Here is a 15,764-nt window from a genome sequence, read left to right on the forward strand (position 1 = left end):
ATCTTGAGAGACATACCATAGCTAGAATAAATAGATAAGGGGATAATGGATCCCCTTGTCTAATTCCTCTAGTTGGTTCATACTGATTGCAAGGGGAACCATTAAGCAGAATGTTAATGCTAGTAGTGGAAACACATTGCATGATTAAATTGCAAAATTCATGACGAAAACCAAAACTTTCACGGACTTTTATGAGAAAATTCCATTCTAACCTGTTAAAAGCTTTTGACGGGTCCAATTTTATGGCCATAGTGCCATTAACACCTTCTTTATGCTTCATAGAGTGTATCATTTCATGAGCAATTATGATATTGTCATGAATGGCTCTTCCTGGCACAAAAGCAGCTTGGTAGGGTGAAATTAATTTCTTGAGAAGAGGTTTTATCCTATTAGCCAAATTTTTTAAAATAATCTTATAAGAAGCAAAAAAATTGATATTCAGAATGGGAAATGTAAAATACAGGTCACAAAAAATTTACTTGTGCATCTCTTTGGCATTTTTGCAATTTTTCCATTAGTGAGAAATTTAATTGCACAGACCACCTCAACATTGTCCATGTTACACTTGAACCCATTAATGGCGCACCATGTGACCATATCTTTTAAAGGGACAAAAACAAGACCAAAAGGAATTACAGGGTAAAATTCCATGTACAATGAAAACAATAATCTCGCGTATCTTCATCCGCAATGTCTTCAATGCCAGTAATGTCATTATGCATGAAAGACAGCAACCGAGGCTTAGCAGGTACTGAACTCAATCCAATAAATCACCGAATAAATCATCATTGTCGTATCCCAAGTTAGCATTAGTTTTACTGCTCGAGACAGCAACTAAATTTCCTTCATTACCTTTTGTTGAACCAGCTTCACTATTACCAGCACCATCAGAAGTATATGCCCACGAGGAACCCACTTTGCCTGAGAAGGATTCTCCATAAAGATCATCATACATTCCACCAGTTTTTGTAGTAGCTTTGACCTTGTTCAATACTTGTTGTAGCTTGTCTGTGACACCTTTACTAGAAACCTTTTCTTCTCCAGATGAAATTTGTTGCTTCCCTTTTGGAATTATGGTTGTTTGTATAAGAGATTCGTACTTCCCAACAAGACTTCCTTCTTTGACACCCAAAGGACCAGGCTCCGTTCCAACATCTGCACCATCTGACATTCCAACAACTTCCACCAACTGTCCCCCGATGTGATCCCTGAATGTAACTCTTGCCTTCTTAATTTTCTTAGCCGGTCTCTCTAACTTAGAGCTTTCATCACTCCCAAGGGACGAATTTCCTGAAGCACTGGTAGGTTTAGACAGACCATAACGATTTAAAATCGTGTTATAAGCTACAACTGCTTCTTCGTCAGAAGGATCAGGAGGAGGAGGTAGATTGATCTCTGTGGGTAGTGGAGGGGGAGGAAAAAGTGCTGCCTTGTTCTCTCTCAAGATATAACTTCTTGTCGATGCAGCAAACCGCAAAGACTGTCCAACTTCGAGCTCAACGGGGTTTTCTTTGGTTAAGCGTTCATTAGCAACAAACGTGCCATGAGCAGAACCCAGATCAATAACATATATGCTGTATAGAAACCAAAAAAGAAGATCATAAATGCTTGAAAATCTGAGAAAACCCCCTTCGAAGATTTGAGTAATGAACATCATTCAGTATCCCCTACAATTCTTCAATAAAGCAAAAGGAGAAGAAATATAAAAAGCTGGACAGACTTCTAGCTGTAGATACTAACTCACTTTAATCCTCAAATATACATGCTACTCACTAATACTGATCAGATCACCTCTCCTACGGACCACGATTAAGGACCAATCAGTTTATGGAAATCGTAAACCCGTATTCACGCCAGTCAAGTTACAATCTGCTTAACACTATTGTCTATGTTTCAGCCATCCCTAGGTTGATAAACTTACAAAACCATTCATGCAAGGCCTACAACGCACCATTATGCAGATGTTACCACATAGTTCCCTGTAAGCATCTTTTAAACAGTTCTTCTATTGAAAAATGACATGCATACTGAAATAAACCTACTCAAGGATCTTTATGTACAAAATAACATATCCCCATGGAAAATGCATCTTTTAAACAGTTCTTCTATTGAAAAATGATATGCATACTGAAATAAACCTACTCAAGGATCTTTATGTACAAAATAACATATCCCCATGGAAAATGCATAATATAAGATAACCCTCATGAAACAAGTACTTGATCTTTTTATCCGTCAATAAATTTGGTTAACCCCAACAAGCGTACTACTAATTTATGTGAAATCTAGTACAACTTGCAATTGTTTCCACTTGTCACATATCAAACTGATTGTACCTAGATAATTTCTTCTCTCACGAGTAAGCATGGGGACTCTGGGTAACGAACCCAGAGTCCCCACTTCTACCGTTGAAGTTGCAAACAACAACAGTAAAGCACAATAAAATGTGGAAGAGACCAAAAGACAAAATGAACATGGCACGTAGAGAAGTAAATGGGAAAACTAACATTGAGAACCAACCTTCCATTCTTATGTGGAATGACAGCAGCGTGTTGTCTAGATACGGACTGATGATCAAGTACAAAATCACATACAGGAAATTGCCTCCCGAAAATATGTCTTCGCTTATCCAAATTGATACGATCAAGGACTACACCGTCTTTTGCAACCTCAAGGAAAAAAACACCTGGCCGTGGCTCTATAGCCCAATCAGGAGGTTGCCAATTTGATTGCCCCCCTCCCACTTGAGTCACATGTTGAGCTGTCGATTCCGGCTCTACCGGCCTATTTAAAACACTCTGGTTCTGCTGTTTCACTTGGGTTTGCAGCTGAGACCCAACCAAAGGCTCCGAAACAGTTTTTGGAGATTTCTGAGAAGTTGTCTTAGAAGCTGAATTAAGAGTAACTGAAAAAGGCTCCACTGACTGAGCTTTCTTAAATCTATCTAAACCTGTTCTGCCATACATTTTCCCTTATATCAAATTTCAATTCCTTAACACAACCCAGCAGATGTTATAGATCACACTTAAACAATGCATTCATCTCCAAGTTGCTCAATAGTACCAAAACCCAAAGACATTCCATTAAAACAATCTCAGGTCTCAGTTAACAAAACCCCACTTCAAACTCCCAAAAACCCTTCCTAAGAGAAAACAATAAAAGTACAACTTAATCAAAATTATTGGATAAATGTCACAAAATTTTAAAAACAAAAACCTAATTTTTAAAAATAATATTGATAAGCAATCCTTAAACTTCAGTTTGATATTAAGAACTAATAGCTTAAGATGATTGATTTGTGATCAAAAATAGGCATGTAAGTTTAAGTAATCAAATGCAATAAAATTTGGGTATAAGCAGATTAAAAACACTCACAGAATTTGTTGATTAGGTTATTGGGGAACATTCAGCAATTAGAATAGTGTAGATTAATTACCTCAGAATAGAACGGAAGGTTTAATGATTATTAAGGGTTTCTTCTGGATGTATTATCTTCAGTTCATCGAAGGGGGAAGAAAATTTGTCGAAAGAGAGTTTTTCACTTGCAATGACTCACCGAATTTTCCTAAAATTCTCCCGAGACAAAATCGTGCGGGAGTCGTCCGATTCTAGTATTGGGAATCTGGGATATGTAAAGGCAGAAGTGGGCCCAACTGTTTGTGTATCTCGTCTCGGTGTAAATTTCGGCCGTTTGGATTGTAGGAAGAAAATTTTAGTGAAAACTACGGTCACACTTATTTTTCTGATTTCTCCCGTTGTAAAACCCACGTCCAGAAATTTGAAGGCGAGCATTCATTTTTTATGGAAAAATTATTGTCGGATCCAAAATTATTGAAATTAAATTTTATATGTTCATCGTCCTCTTCTTCTTTCTTCTCTCACTTTCGGAACAACATAAGCAGGAGTTTCACTTGCAGAAGCTTTAACAGACGGTGATTGATTTGTTCGAGTCATCAAATTTTGAGTCTTTTTCAATCACGGAAGAACCCCACCATTGATAAACTGATTATTAAACGAACCACTACTAGAGCAAACCCGATTCAGAGATTTGGATCTAGAGATCGATTTGAGATTGATTATCGATGGAGACGATGATAGTGAGCTCAGTTCCTTGGATTCAGAAATGAAATCTGGGTCAGCAAATCGATCTTTCGGAGGAGGAAATTTGCAGTAAAGATGAATTTTTATTAAGTAGTTGCGGAGGAGAAAAATGTAGGTATGTTGCTCAGCCTCAACTAGGTGATTTTTCTAGAGAAAGTTGTGAAGTGGTTCTTCTTTAGTTTTACTAGGATTTGTAGCTTAATTATTTAATCGAAAAAGAAGATCTGGTTTTGGAGATTGAAGGAAACCCCACTTTGCAGGATGATGTGAGTAGGGTTGAAGACGCCATTGATCAATGGCGTATTTGTGAGAGCTTTTACTCAGAGTTTTTCCTCAGAGAAGCATATATTGTTGTAAGTAACAAAACAGAACAGAGAAAAAAAATGAAAAAGAGAGATCGAGTCACTGTGATATTGATTTGTGAATTTAAATTAAAGTAATGGGTTTTTGATGGTATCGGTGATGATTTGAAATGAAGATGGTGTTGTTGGTTGAAAATTGAGTCAAATAAAGAATGCATTCAGAGGGAAGATACTACCAGCAATGCATCCTAAAAGTATTAGAGTTAGATTGATACCGAAAGATGTTATTGGAGCTTTAAAAAAGAGGGATTAAACATGAACACGCATGGAGTGATCCTGCATATAGCAATCGACATGTCGAGAGTGACGATGAAAATGCTAGAGAGGTTGTTATTGCTTGGATTGGTGGCGGTGAAGGGAAAATTGAAGGGAATTGGAGGAATGAAGAGGAAGTACTTGATGATAAATGCCAGAACTTGTTGACTTAGTTGAGGGTTTATCATATATTCTAAGTGACCTTTATTTGAGTATATGTTTGTACTACATGGAGGTAACTAAAATAGGAATGATGGTGTTGTTGTTGGTTTGCAATGGGTGTGTGCATAATGGGTATTTGCAGGTGGAGTAGTGGATGCATAACCTGTTATGTAGTTATGAAAATGGATACATAACCTGTTATGCAGCTATGAAAATAGATGCATAACCTGTTATGCATCTTGAAAAGTTGTTGCGTAACTTGTTATGCAGTCCAGAAAATGTTTCCATAACACGTTATGCATCAACTTATTTGTTACTGTTGAAACCAACAAAAACAAAGACTGCATAACTTGTCATGCACCTACAATAATATCAAATTGTTGCACAATCTTTTATGCGTCGAGAAAATAGATGCATAACCTGATATGCATCTGTAAATATGGATGCATACTGTTATGCATCAATTTCTTATGTACGCACTAAAATCAACCAAAACAATGGTTACATAACTTGTTATAAATGCATAATTTGTTATGAAGTCGAGAAAATGGTTGCATAATTCGTTATGCGTCTGCAGAATGTGTTATGCATCTTTTTTGGTGGCTGCATAATGGTTATGTTGTCAGTTTTCGAAATTTTTCCTAAAATGATGATCACCTCAGATTTTTTCATGAAAAACAAAAATTTAATATTGTTGTTTGTACTCGTTGCATAGCTCTCATAAAAATATTTCCAACGATATAAAATTTGTAAAATTCCGAGGCGCGGATTTTTAGATATGTTATATCCAAGTTGTGTTGCCAATTATACCCCTGATGCATAACCCGTCATGCGGATGCATAATCCGTCATGCAGACATTTTTAATAATTTCATATAATTATGGGTGTCACGGAAATAATTATGGGTGTCACGGTACTTAAAATTAATTGTGGGCCTGACAATGAGAATATTATTTTTTTTGGGCTTGAACCTAATTTTCCCAAAATTTTATTCCAAAAGAACGGAGTTTTTCCAGGAAAGACTTTTCCTGAAATTCCATGGGATTAAATTTAAAACATATTTTAGACGGTGCTCTTTTTTACAATCCCATGAAAATACGTTATTTTCATGAGACAATGGCTAATTCCATGGAATTAACTCCTATCAAACACAGCTTTAAACTCATCATCTTCATGGGTTTTGAATTTCTTTACTTTTCAAAAATCCTATTCTTGATCCCCTGGATTCATGTTTACCAAACATGCGAATGAAATTATATTTCGATGAATATTTCATTCCAGCCATAAAGTAATTTTTTTCTACCAAGGACAAAGTAATAGCATAACTACACTATTAATTTAAATATGTCACGGCCATAAAAGTATGTGCACCCCGACTTATGTAAGTACACTACTAATCCATAAATTTTATTAGGTATTCCAAATATATGCTGACATTTAGAATTGTAAAGGTAAGATAAATAAATTTGGGATACAGAACTCGACTTATGGACAATATTTTCCTTTCCTTTCCTTTCCATTTTTTTTTTACAATTTTTTTATATTTTCTTAGTGATTTAGATAGTGAACCTTGATGAATTCTGAAAAGTGGGCTTCTGATAAACACTCTTGCACTGCTGGTTTTTATTGCACATCATTTCTGGAGAAAGTCAAATGTAATATTCTATAAAACTTCATCATCCTGAATTTGAAAATGCAGGGGGGGGGGGGTAACTAGTACCCCACCAAATTTTTCGTTTGGACCTATAAGACAAAACCTAATACAATAGCAAGTAGACCAACTTAATGATCCTTGAACAATGTGTATATAAGGTTTATCTTTCTTGTACAATTAGTAATTTATACCAAAGATGCGTGAACCTGAATGTATACAAGAACTCATGGACGATATCAAAAATCAATATTCAAGAAAAACCTAGTATGTACCGGAACAGTACACGAACCGAATATAGTTTAAAAAAACTGTCTAGGTTGGCTATTGAATCAGTTGTTGTTACATTAATTATATATCACAAATATAATGCGGAAGTAAAAATTAAATCAAGACACAGAGAAATTTTGTTAACGAGGAAACCGTGAATAGCATAAAAACCTCGAGATCTTGTCCATATTTGAACACAAACTGTTACACCAAACTCCTAGTAGAACACCAATTCTGTTTAGGAATTCATCTTGTAAATCTTATAGCAGAACACCAATTCTCTTTAGAATCTACTGTCGAAAATCTTATGGAATAACACTATATACTCTCGAAAATCTTCTAGCAGAATACCAATTCTCTTTAGAAGCTATACTTGAAAAATACTCTACCAAAATGTTAGTTCTCTTTAAAAGATGCAAAAACACCGTTGATATTTTTCTTTCACAAAACACCGGTATGATTTTTCTTTAGATGTGAATCAAGGTTTTGGAAATCTTGTGTTTGTTTTGAGAAACACAATTACTAGGTAAAAGTAATATGAAAATGAACTTGTAGATTAGGGTTTATTATACTCTTTAAAATTGGAAGAGAAACCTAATTATTCTACAACAAGAACAAATCTATAGATATCTTGTTAAAACTTCTGAACTAATTTATGAGGCACCTTCATCGAAGTTTTCTTTCTAGTTCGGATTTCGATCAACTAGTGTCAGTATATGATCGTGAACTAAAATCTATCAAACCTAGGGTTTATGATCAACAATCATTGAATGACCTTATATCAGAAGAGAATGACCTTAATTGGAATAAACAAGAATTATTGATTAACCTAGATTACAAGTTGCATAACTATCATACAGATTATTACCAACTCGGCTTTGTGATCCCAAAGGAAAAGACCTTTTTGTCCCACTCTTGTTCACGAAGAACAGAAGTAGTGGAAAACAACCTTACGAAGCTTACACCAATTTCCAATGGATGAATCGTATAGCTTACATGAACCATTTATTCATAAGAATGGCTGCTTGAAACCTAAGCAAGTTCGTGAGCTATTTCCTTTTATAAAGACTCTCCTTACTTTCAGAGTCTTTCCTAAGTTACAACTCTTGCATAAATAATTACTTTAGCATAAATTGTATTTTTGTAAAATAAATTACAATTTATATTAGGAAGGAGTTTAAAACATCACACACACTTTAATATGGTAATCAATTTGTTAGAGCATTGCTCGGTCGAACTCGAATGTGTTGCTATCTCAAGCATGTTTGTCAATGTTAGTGATCAAAACTATAAGTCTTGATTTCTAGCCTATTGTAGCTAAGTCTCGGACTAGGATAGAAAGTGTAGTTGAGCTCAAAGACTTCATGGCGATTCATCATACAAGTAGAAGAACTACTCAAGGAACCGGTGGAACTTCTCGACGAAAGGTATGTAAAGACTTGAACTTATCTATCACTCAAAAGTATATCTACTTTATCTTCTACTCTTTGAGACAATAAGTCGTATGCTACATATATAGAATTTGATTATACAAATTTGGTATTTCGAGCCGAATATACCTCGCCTATATATATCTCGAAATATGTGTTGGTAAGATTTTCGCTTCGATCAAGTTTATATTTACCATGTGACGAAAGTCATGATATATTTCAATCATCTTGAAAATTACGTTGACGAGAAATGGTGTAACAACTACATAACATCCTCTAATAATGTTTCAATGATTGAAATGAGAGTTTAGATTACATAACCAATGGTGGACATAAGCATTGTTGTGGAAACACATTTATGTATAAGTCCTATTCCTTGAACCAAAGTTTGCGAACTTTGTTGATCAAGAGAACCGGAAGAATGGCGTGAGCCAAATCCGCGAACTGCCGAAGTTATCAAACCCGAGAATTTCTGTTGGAGTTGACAAACTACTTGCGTGAAACTAAGTCCGCGAACCGGCGAAGTTCTCATACCCGAGAATTTCTTCTGGAGTTTGTAAACTCTACACGGTAACTTAAGTCCGCGAACCTAGTCTGCGAACTTGAGAAGGTTATATATCTGAAGATGATTTCTGAACTTAAACTTAAAAATACTAAGGAATGCAGTTTGCAAACCGTGGCTATAAAAGTTCATGAACCGATTCAAGTGAATCAAATCATCTTTGCTTCAATTGTGTCTTGTGTAGTACATGAGATTTCCTTGCAATTGAACAACTCTCTAACTAGTTCATTTGAACTAGTTATGGTGAAGAAGAACATGGTTGATGTGAAATTCTCATATGGCTAACCATTTGGTTAACTATTGTTGAACCAGCAAGTGCATACGTTTGGGTACGGTTAAACAAACCTAGAAACGTGCATTGTCAAGTGTGTGTAACAAGCTAAGTTTTTGATCTAACGGTTGAGAAATATTAGCTTGAATCTAAATCAGGTTTTCATCTAACGGTGAATATTGAATGCTTTGTTATTAAGCTAACATTGATTGCAAACCCTGATTTGAAAGACTACATAAAGGAGACATCTAATATTGTGCAAAACTAATCCCCACACCTTACGTGTGATACTATTTTGCGTGCTAGAGTCGTTTCTCCTTTAACCTTTGGTTTTCTTCTTCTAAAACCAGGTTAACGACTTAAAGACTTCATTGGTATTGTGAAGCCAGACCGATACTAATTTTATCGTAGTTGTGTGATCTGATCTTGCATCTTCTATCGTACGAGTACAATCAGATTGATTGGATTGAGATTGATATCTCCGATAGGCAAGATTTAAAAATTAGTCACAGACATCTTCGTCTCATTGTTTGTGATTCCGCAACATCTTGTTTCGCTACCATACAATTAAGATTGTTGTGAGGTGATTGATAACTCAAGGCTGTTCTTCGGGAATATAAGACCGGATTATCAATTGGTTCCTGTTCACCTTGATTATTATCAAAAGACGAAACAAAACCTTTAGGGTTTATCTGTGGGAGACAGATTGATCCTTTGATAGACTTGTCTGTGTGAGACAGATTCGTTTATTGTCAAAGCCTGCGATTTTGGGTCGTAGCAACTCTAGGTTGTGGGTGAGATCATCTAAGGGAATGAAGTGCGTATTATCCTGCTGGGATCAGAGGCGTAGGGAGTACAATTGTACCTTGGATAGTGGGAGATTGATTTGGGTTCAACTACAGTCCAGTCCAAAGTTATATTGGAGTATGCTAGTGTCTGTAGCGGCTTAATACAGTGTGTGTTCAATCTGGACTAGGTCCCGGGGTTTTTCTGCATTTGCGGTTTCCTCGTTAACAAAATTTCTGGTGTCTGTGTTATTTCAATTCCTGCATTATATTGTTTTATCTTTATAATTGAAATAATACAGGTTGTGCGTTAGATCATCAATTAGAGTAATCCAACCTTTGGTTGTTGATTGTCTTTGATTGATCCTTGGATATTGGTCTTTGGTACCATCCAAGTTATTCATTGCATTTTATTAGAACTCGCAGTTTCTGCTTGAGTAAATCAAATCAAGAGAGAGATATAAACTCGTTGATATACTTTTAAATTATTGAGTCTTGTTGATTCTCTTAAAAGTATATTCGAGTTTTTCCATACAGATTTCTAAGCGAAATATTGGGTGGTGTTGTTAGACCCCCGCTTTTTCACAATTGTATGTGGAAGAATATCCATCTTGCCTAGATAAGGAAACATCAAAAACCTGACCAAAAAAGGCATCTAGTCATGTTTTCATGCTTAAGTCCGTGAAACGTTGAAAACAGTTCATGGAGTGTTTCCTGCTCACGAATTGCAACATTTAATAAGTGTTGCTTTAATAAATCACTCATAACTTCTTCGTTATAACTCGGAATTTAGTGATTCTTGGCTCATGGAATTCGTAATATCATTCACTATAATGTAAGGACCTTTCCATGGATAAAGGTTATTACAACTAAAGTCATGGATCAAATATCCTCGAGTCCGTACATAAGTGTATATTTACCGTTATAGGAACTGTTCCATAGAGTGAGCACTTGTTTCGATAGATTACAAATGTAAAACTGAAAAAAGAGTCCAAATGAAATCAGTAACCACATACCCCATGTTGATGAAGTTCTTCAAATGTCTTCGTTTGATCTTCAGTCTTCAATCTTCGAGGGTGATGTCTAATACTCAACTACCAAATTCTAATCCTAGTCCGAGACTTGACTTATTAGACTGGAAATCAAGATATAGTTTTGATCAACTAAAATTGACACCAAGCTTGAGATAGAAAAACCTTTGGGTTCAACCGAGCAATCGTCTAACAGAATTTACATCTCAACAATTTACCACCCAGAATTTAAACTCCTCAAATAAAGTCACTGATTTTATGTATACAAATATATGCAAAATCATGGGAGCTAGTAATGGGTGATGAACATAAGGAAGATAACACGCTTATTCTATTTTAGAAATCTACCAACAAAAACACTAGTAATTCTTTCTCTCTCTATCTATTTGCAAAGTTCGGTATTCTCGAATAATTTAAATGGATATGATGAATAAGCCTTGTTGACTCACATATGTGGGTGAACATTGTTAGTAGAATCTAACCTAATTTATCTAAAATCTAAATGAGATTGGGTTGAACTTTCAGGAGAAATACAAATTTTACTAAATATGTAACCTTATTCTTTTGAAAAATCTTAGGTAAGAACAAAAGATAAAGTAACGTTGTTGATGAAATTGTTATGTATTTACCACCTTTTTTTGAATCAAAGAGATTTTTGGTATACTAAACGAAGATTCAGTTTTTGGATATCCTGTAGATGGTAAAATTTGGATAAGGGATAAAAGTGTTATTTCAAGACCATAAATAAAACTCAACTCTCACGGAAGAGATTAATTCCTTTGTCCTCAAGTCACCCATAGCCACGATTTCTAGTATACGTCCCCGCGAGATATTACTGGTCACATAGGTTCTATAGAGCATAAAACGTCTCTGACATACTTATGAACCAGAACAACCACAATTCCAGCGTGTCTTTGTGATATGCAGCTGATTGTGATGCCATGATTCCTAGTATACATCCCTACGAGATACTGATGGTCATATAGGCTTTGTAGATGCTTAAAAACGTCCCCAGCGGACTTATGAACCAGAGCGGAGATATATGTCCCGTAAGCAAGACTCACACTATTTGAAATCAAGGACTGATTCCTAGTACATCATCGCAAGATACACTGGTCATGTCTAATCTAGGCTCTGACTTGACTTAATGAGGCTTCCAAATAATTCCTAGAAAATACCCACGAGATACGCTGGTTCTTCTGCCTCTGGGCCCTTTCGACAAACTCCTAAAACATCCTTCCGAGATGCACTGGTCATGTCGTCCCCATAAATACGGACACAAATGACTCCTAGCACATCTCTAAAAGATACGTCAGTCAAAGAAAAGTGAACTGAATTCTCGCAGAGACATTATCAAGTATGCAAGCCTTCTTTTCTCTCCTAAACATGTCCCAGCCGACTTTGGAGAGATTCCAATGTGTTGGCAAAGTCTCGAACAGACTCTATCGCGTCATCCAAATCTTAGACATCCCAAAATGCGTCAGCCACATCTCAGACATCCCTTGATGCGCCGGTCAAATCTCAGACAACCCCAGACGCGTCGGCCAAATCTCAGACAGCCCCAGCTGCGTCGGCCAAATCTCAAATAACCTCATCTAGCTGAGCCATCTCGTCTAAAGAGTCTTATGAAAGTATAATACTTAGGCACAAGCCTCATGCCTCTTTCTCATCATCTCAAGCACACTCACGACTAGTAAATTGGTCCTGAATTGTATACGTCTATCCAAAAACGTGGATAACTTCCATTGAGCTCCTTATGCTCAACAAAGGGACCCGCAAGCAATAATACGGTCTCCACGTGATATATGTAACCGACCACGAAGAGAGGGGCTCAACCTAAGCTTCTCTCACACTTTACACATTATGTCTGAGGCATTGCAAGCCTTTTCATGTGACTCATCCTAGTCATTCTTACAGATATTTCCCTATCTTTGCCAACTCGGCTATAGAAAATATTTCTCTCTCTCAACACATCATCACAAAGGCTGACTCAGCTTCACACAAATGGGGGATATTAATTAGGGTTTTGGTCTGGCGGTCTACGGCACGTATGAGAAATACCCGGCCTATTTCTTACCTTAGAAGATAGTAAAGGCGGTGGAATATTGAAATAAACTCAACCTAGTTTATCTCTATCTATTTCTGAAGATACGGGAGAAGGGATCTGCACAGCAAGCAATCTCTATCTTCACGCGACCTGAGATTAGAGAATTCATCTATAAATAGGTCCTCTATTTCTCCAAGCTAACATAGAACTTTCTCATAAAACTCTCAGATAAATTCTTCTTCAAACCCCTAGAATTATCTGATCTCTCTCTTCATCGGCCTCCCTCCCTAAGACCATCCCTAAGACTCTTCGCTATGACTAAATCAGCCTTTGAACGACCATTGTGCGTGGTTTAGGAGAAGACTGTTCGTGCTCATCCTCCCGTAACTCACTTTCAAAACCCTAAAATCCCACTTTTATCCTCTCACCGATTTTAGGTAACTACATTTTGGCGACCACAGTGGGAGGTTTTTCATTCAGTTACAGATCTCAATCATGGTCACTATCAGGAAGGAATCCGATTCCACCAGTCCAGACACAAAAACGTTTCATTGATTCTGAAAAGGAGGAGGTCTAACAACCACACCCAATATTTCCCTTAGGAATCTGTATGGACTAACTCCAATATACTTTCAAGAGAATCAAATAGACAGTCAGACTCAATCTTAAGAAAAGTGTATCCAAGAGTTATATCTCTATTTCTCAATTCAATCTGCAATCAAACAAATAGGAATTTGCGAGCCCGATTGAATATAAGAAATAACTTGGACGGTATCAAAAACAAATATCCAAGTATCAATCAATATAATCAACAACCAAAGGTTGGATTCAAAATTGATTGAACTTACGCACAACCTGTGATATTTCAATTATATAAGCAAATATACTACGGAAAATAAATAACACAGACACCGGAAATTTTGTTAACGAGGAAAACTCAAATGCAGGACCTAATCCAGATTTGAACACCATACTGTATTAAGCCGCTACAGACACTAGCCTACTCCAAATTAACTTCGGATTGGAATGTAGTTGAGCCCTAACCAATCCCACACTGATCAAGGTACAGTCGCATTCCTTACGCCTCTAGAACTACGCTGGATTCTGGCACTTGATTCCCTTAGATTATCTCACCCACAACTAAGAGTTTCTACGACCCAGAGTCAAAGACTTGATAAACCAATCTGTCTCACACAGAAAATTTTATTGAATAGATAAATCTATCTCCCACAGATATATCTATGAGTTTTGTTCCGTATTTTGATAAATCAAGGTGAACATGAACCAATTGATATGCCGTACTTATATCCCCGAAAAACATCCTAGTATAATATCAATCACCTCACAATAATATTAATCGTATGGTAGAGAAACAAGATATTATGGAATCACAAACAATGAGACGAAGATGTTTGTGACCTCAAGAAAATCTTAGAGAAAATGGTATCCAATACGATAGAAAACATCAAGATCATAACACGCAACTACAGAGAAAATAGTTGGGTCTGGCTTCACAATCCCAATGAAGTCTTCAAGTCGTTAACCTACAGGGTTTTGGAAAAACCTAAGGTTAAAGGAGAATCGACTCTAGTCGCAACTAGTATCACGCAGGATGTGTGGAGATTAGGTTTCCCAGTTGCTAGAGTTCTCCCTTATATAGTCTTCAAATCAGGGTTTGCAATCAATGTTACCTTGGTAACAAAGCATTCAATATTCACTGTTAGATGAAAACCTGATTAGACTCAAGCTAATATCTTTCAACCATTAGATCAAACTTAGCTTTTTACACAAAAATGAAAAGTGACTTCATTTAGATATGAGTAACCGTACCTAAACGTGTACACCTTTGTTGGCTCAACAATAGTTAACCGAAGTTATCCATATGAACACTTTCATATCAACCATATTCATCTTAACCATAACTATTTCAAATAACTCAAATGAAACTAGTTCTAGAGTTTTTCAATTGTTTATATTCTCATAAAATATACAAGACACAATTGAAGCAAAATCGATTTTTATTCACTCGAATTCATGAGCTTTATAACCACGATTGGCAAAAAATTACGTTCCTTATTATATAAATGTATTTGTTCGTGAACAAACCGATTTTAGAACATAGCCTACTGAAGTATGCAAACGGGTACGCATACCTAAGTTGTCGGACTTGGATTATCTTCGCGAGTATGCAAACGGGTACGCATACTGTCATACACTTCCAAACTTCAGTTGAAACTAGTACGCGTACATGTACGCATACTATAGTACCCGGACTTCAACTTACTTCGCCAATACGCGTACAGGTACGCATACTCTAGCTACCGGACTTTAGATGACCAACCAGTACGCATAAGAGTATGCATACTATGATTTCGGTCTTGGATCAACACATATGAAAGTACGCATACTGTGCTTATAATCCAATAATGGTTAAGTGTTCTGAACTCTCATTTCAATCATTGAAACATTCTTGGAAGACGACAATAGGTGTCTCACACAAACTATTAGCTTCAAAGAAATTTTCAAGTGATCGAATGATCAATACGAAACATTTTGAGTCTACATAAAATGACTATCTCACACAAATCATGTAAGATGTTATAAAGAGATTTTCACATGATCATCTTTTGACTTTCGTCAAGACTATAAGGTGAACTTGGTTAAAGCCAAAGCTTACCAACACATATTTTGAGAAATATGTAAGCGGGTTAAACTTAGCTCAAGATATCAAATGTGTGTATAATTGAAGTCTATATAGTTATACGAATTTTGTCTCAAATAGGAGATAAAGTAGATATACTTTTTAGTGATAGATGAGTTTAAGTCTCCAAATACCT

At 36.2% G+C, this 15,764-nt stretch overlaps 1 protein-coding gene across 1 annotated transcript; it reads right to left on the reverse strand.

Annotated features, from left to right (window-relative positions):
* Window positions 1-497: 497 nt before the first annotated feature.
* Window positions 498-3,589, reverse strand: LOC113348438 (protein phosphatase 1 regulatory inhibitor subunit PPP1R8 homolog). Its single transcript, XM_026592210.1, has 3 exons — window positions 3,437-3,589; window positions 2,521-3,142; window positions 498-1,574 (listed from the first exon to the last, which is right to left on the reverse strand). The coding sequence occupies exons 2-3, from the start codon at window positions 2,964-2,966 to the stop codon at window positions 758-760; spliced, it is 1,263 nt and encodes a 420-aa protein (XP_026447995.1). The 5' UTR covers window positions 2,967-3,142; window positions 3,437-3,589; the 3' UTR covers window positions 498-757.
* Window positions 3,590-15,764: the final 12,175 nt, after the last annotated feature.

This window comes from Papaver somniferum, chromosome 2 (assembly GCF_003573695.1).
Source record: "Papaver somniferum cultivar HN1 chromosome 2, ASM357369v1, whole genome shotgun sequence".
NCBI lineage: Eukaryota > Viridiplantae > Streptophyta > Magnoliopsida > Ranunculales > Papaveraceae > Papaver > Papaver somniferum.

Coding starts and splice junctions, on each gene's coding strand:
- LOC113348438 (XM_026592210.1), bottom strand. CDS start 2,966: ATGTATGGCAGAACAGGTTTAGATAGATTTAAGAAAGCTCAGTCAGTG. Junction 1,575..2,520: donor ATTCCACATAAGAATGGAAG/GTTGGTTCTCAA, acceptor GTTTCTATACAG/CATATATGTTATTGATCTGG.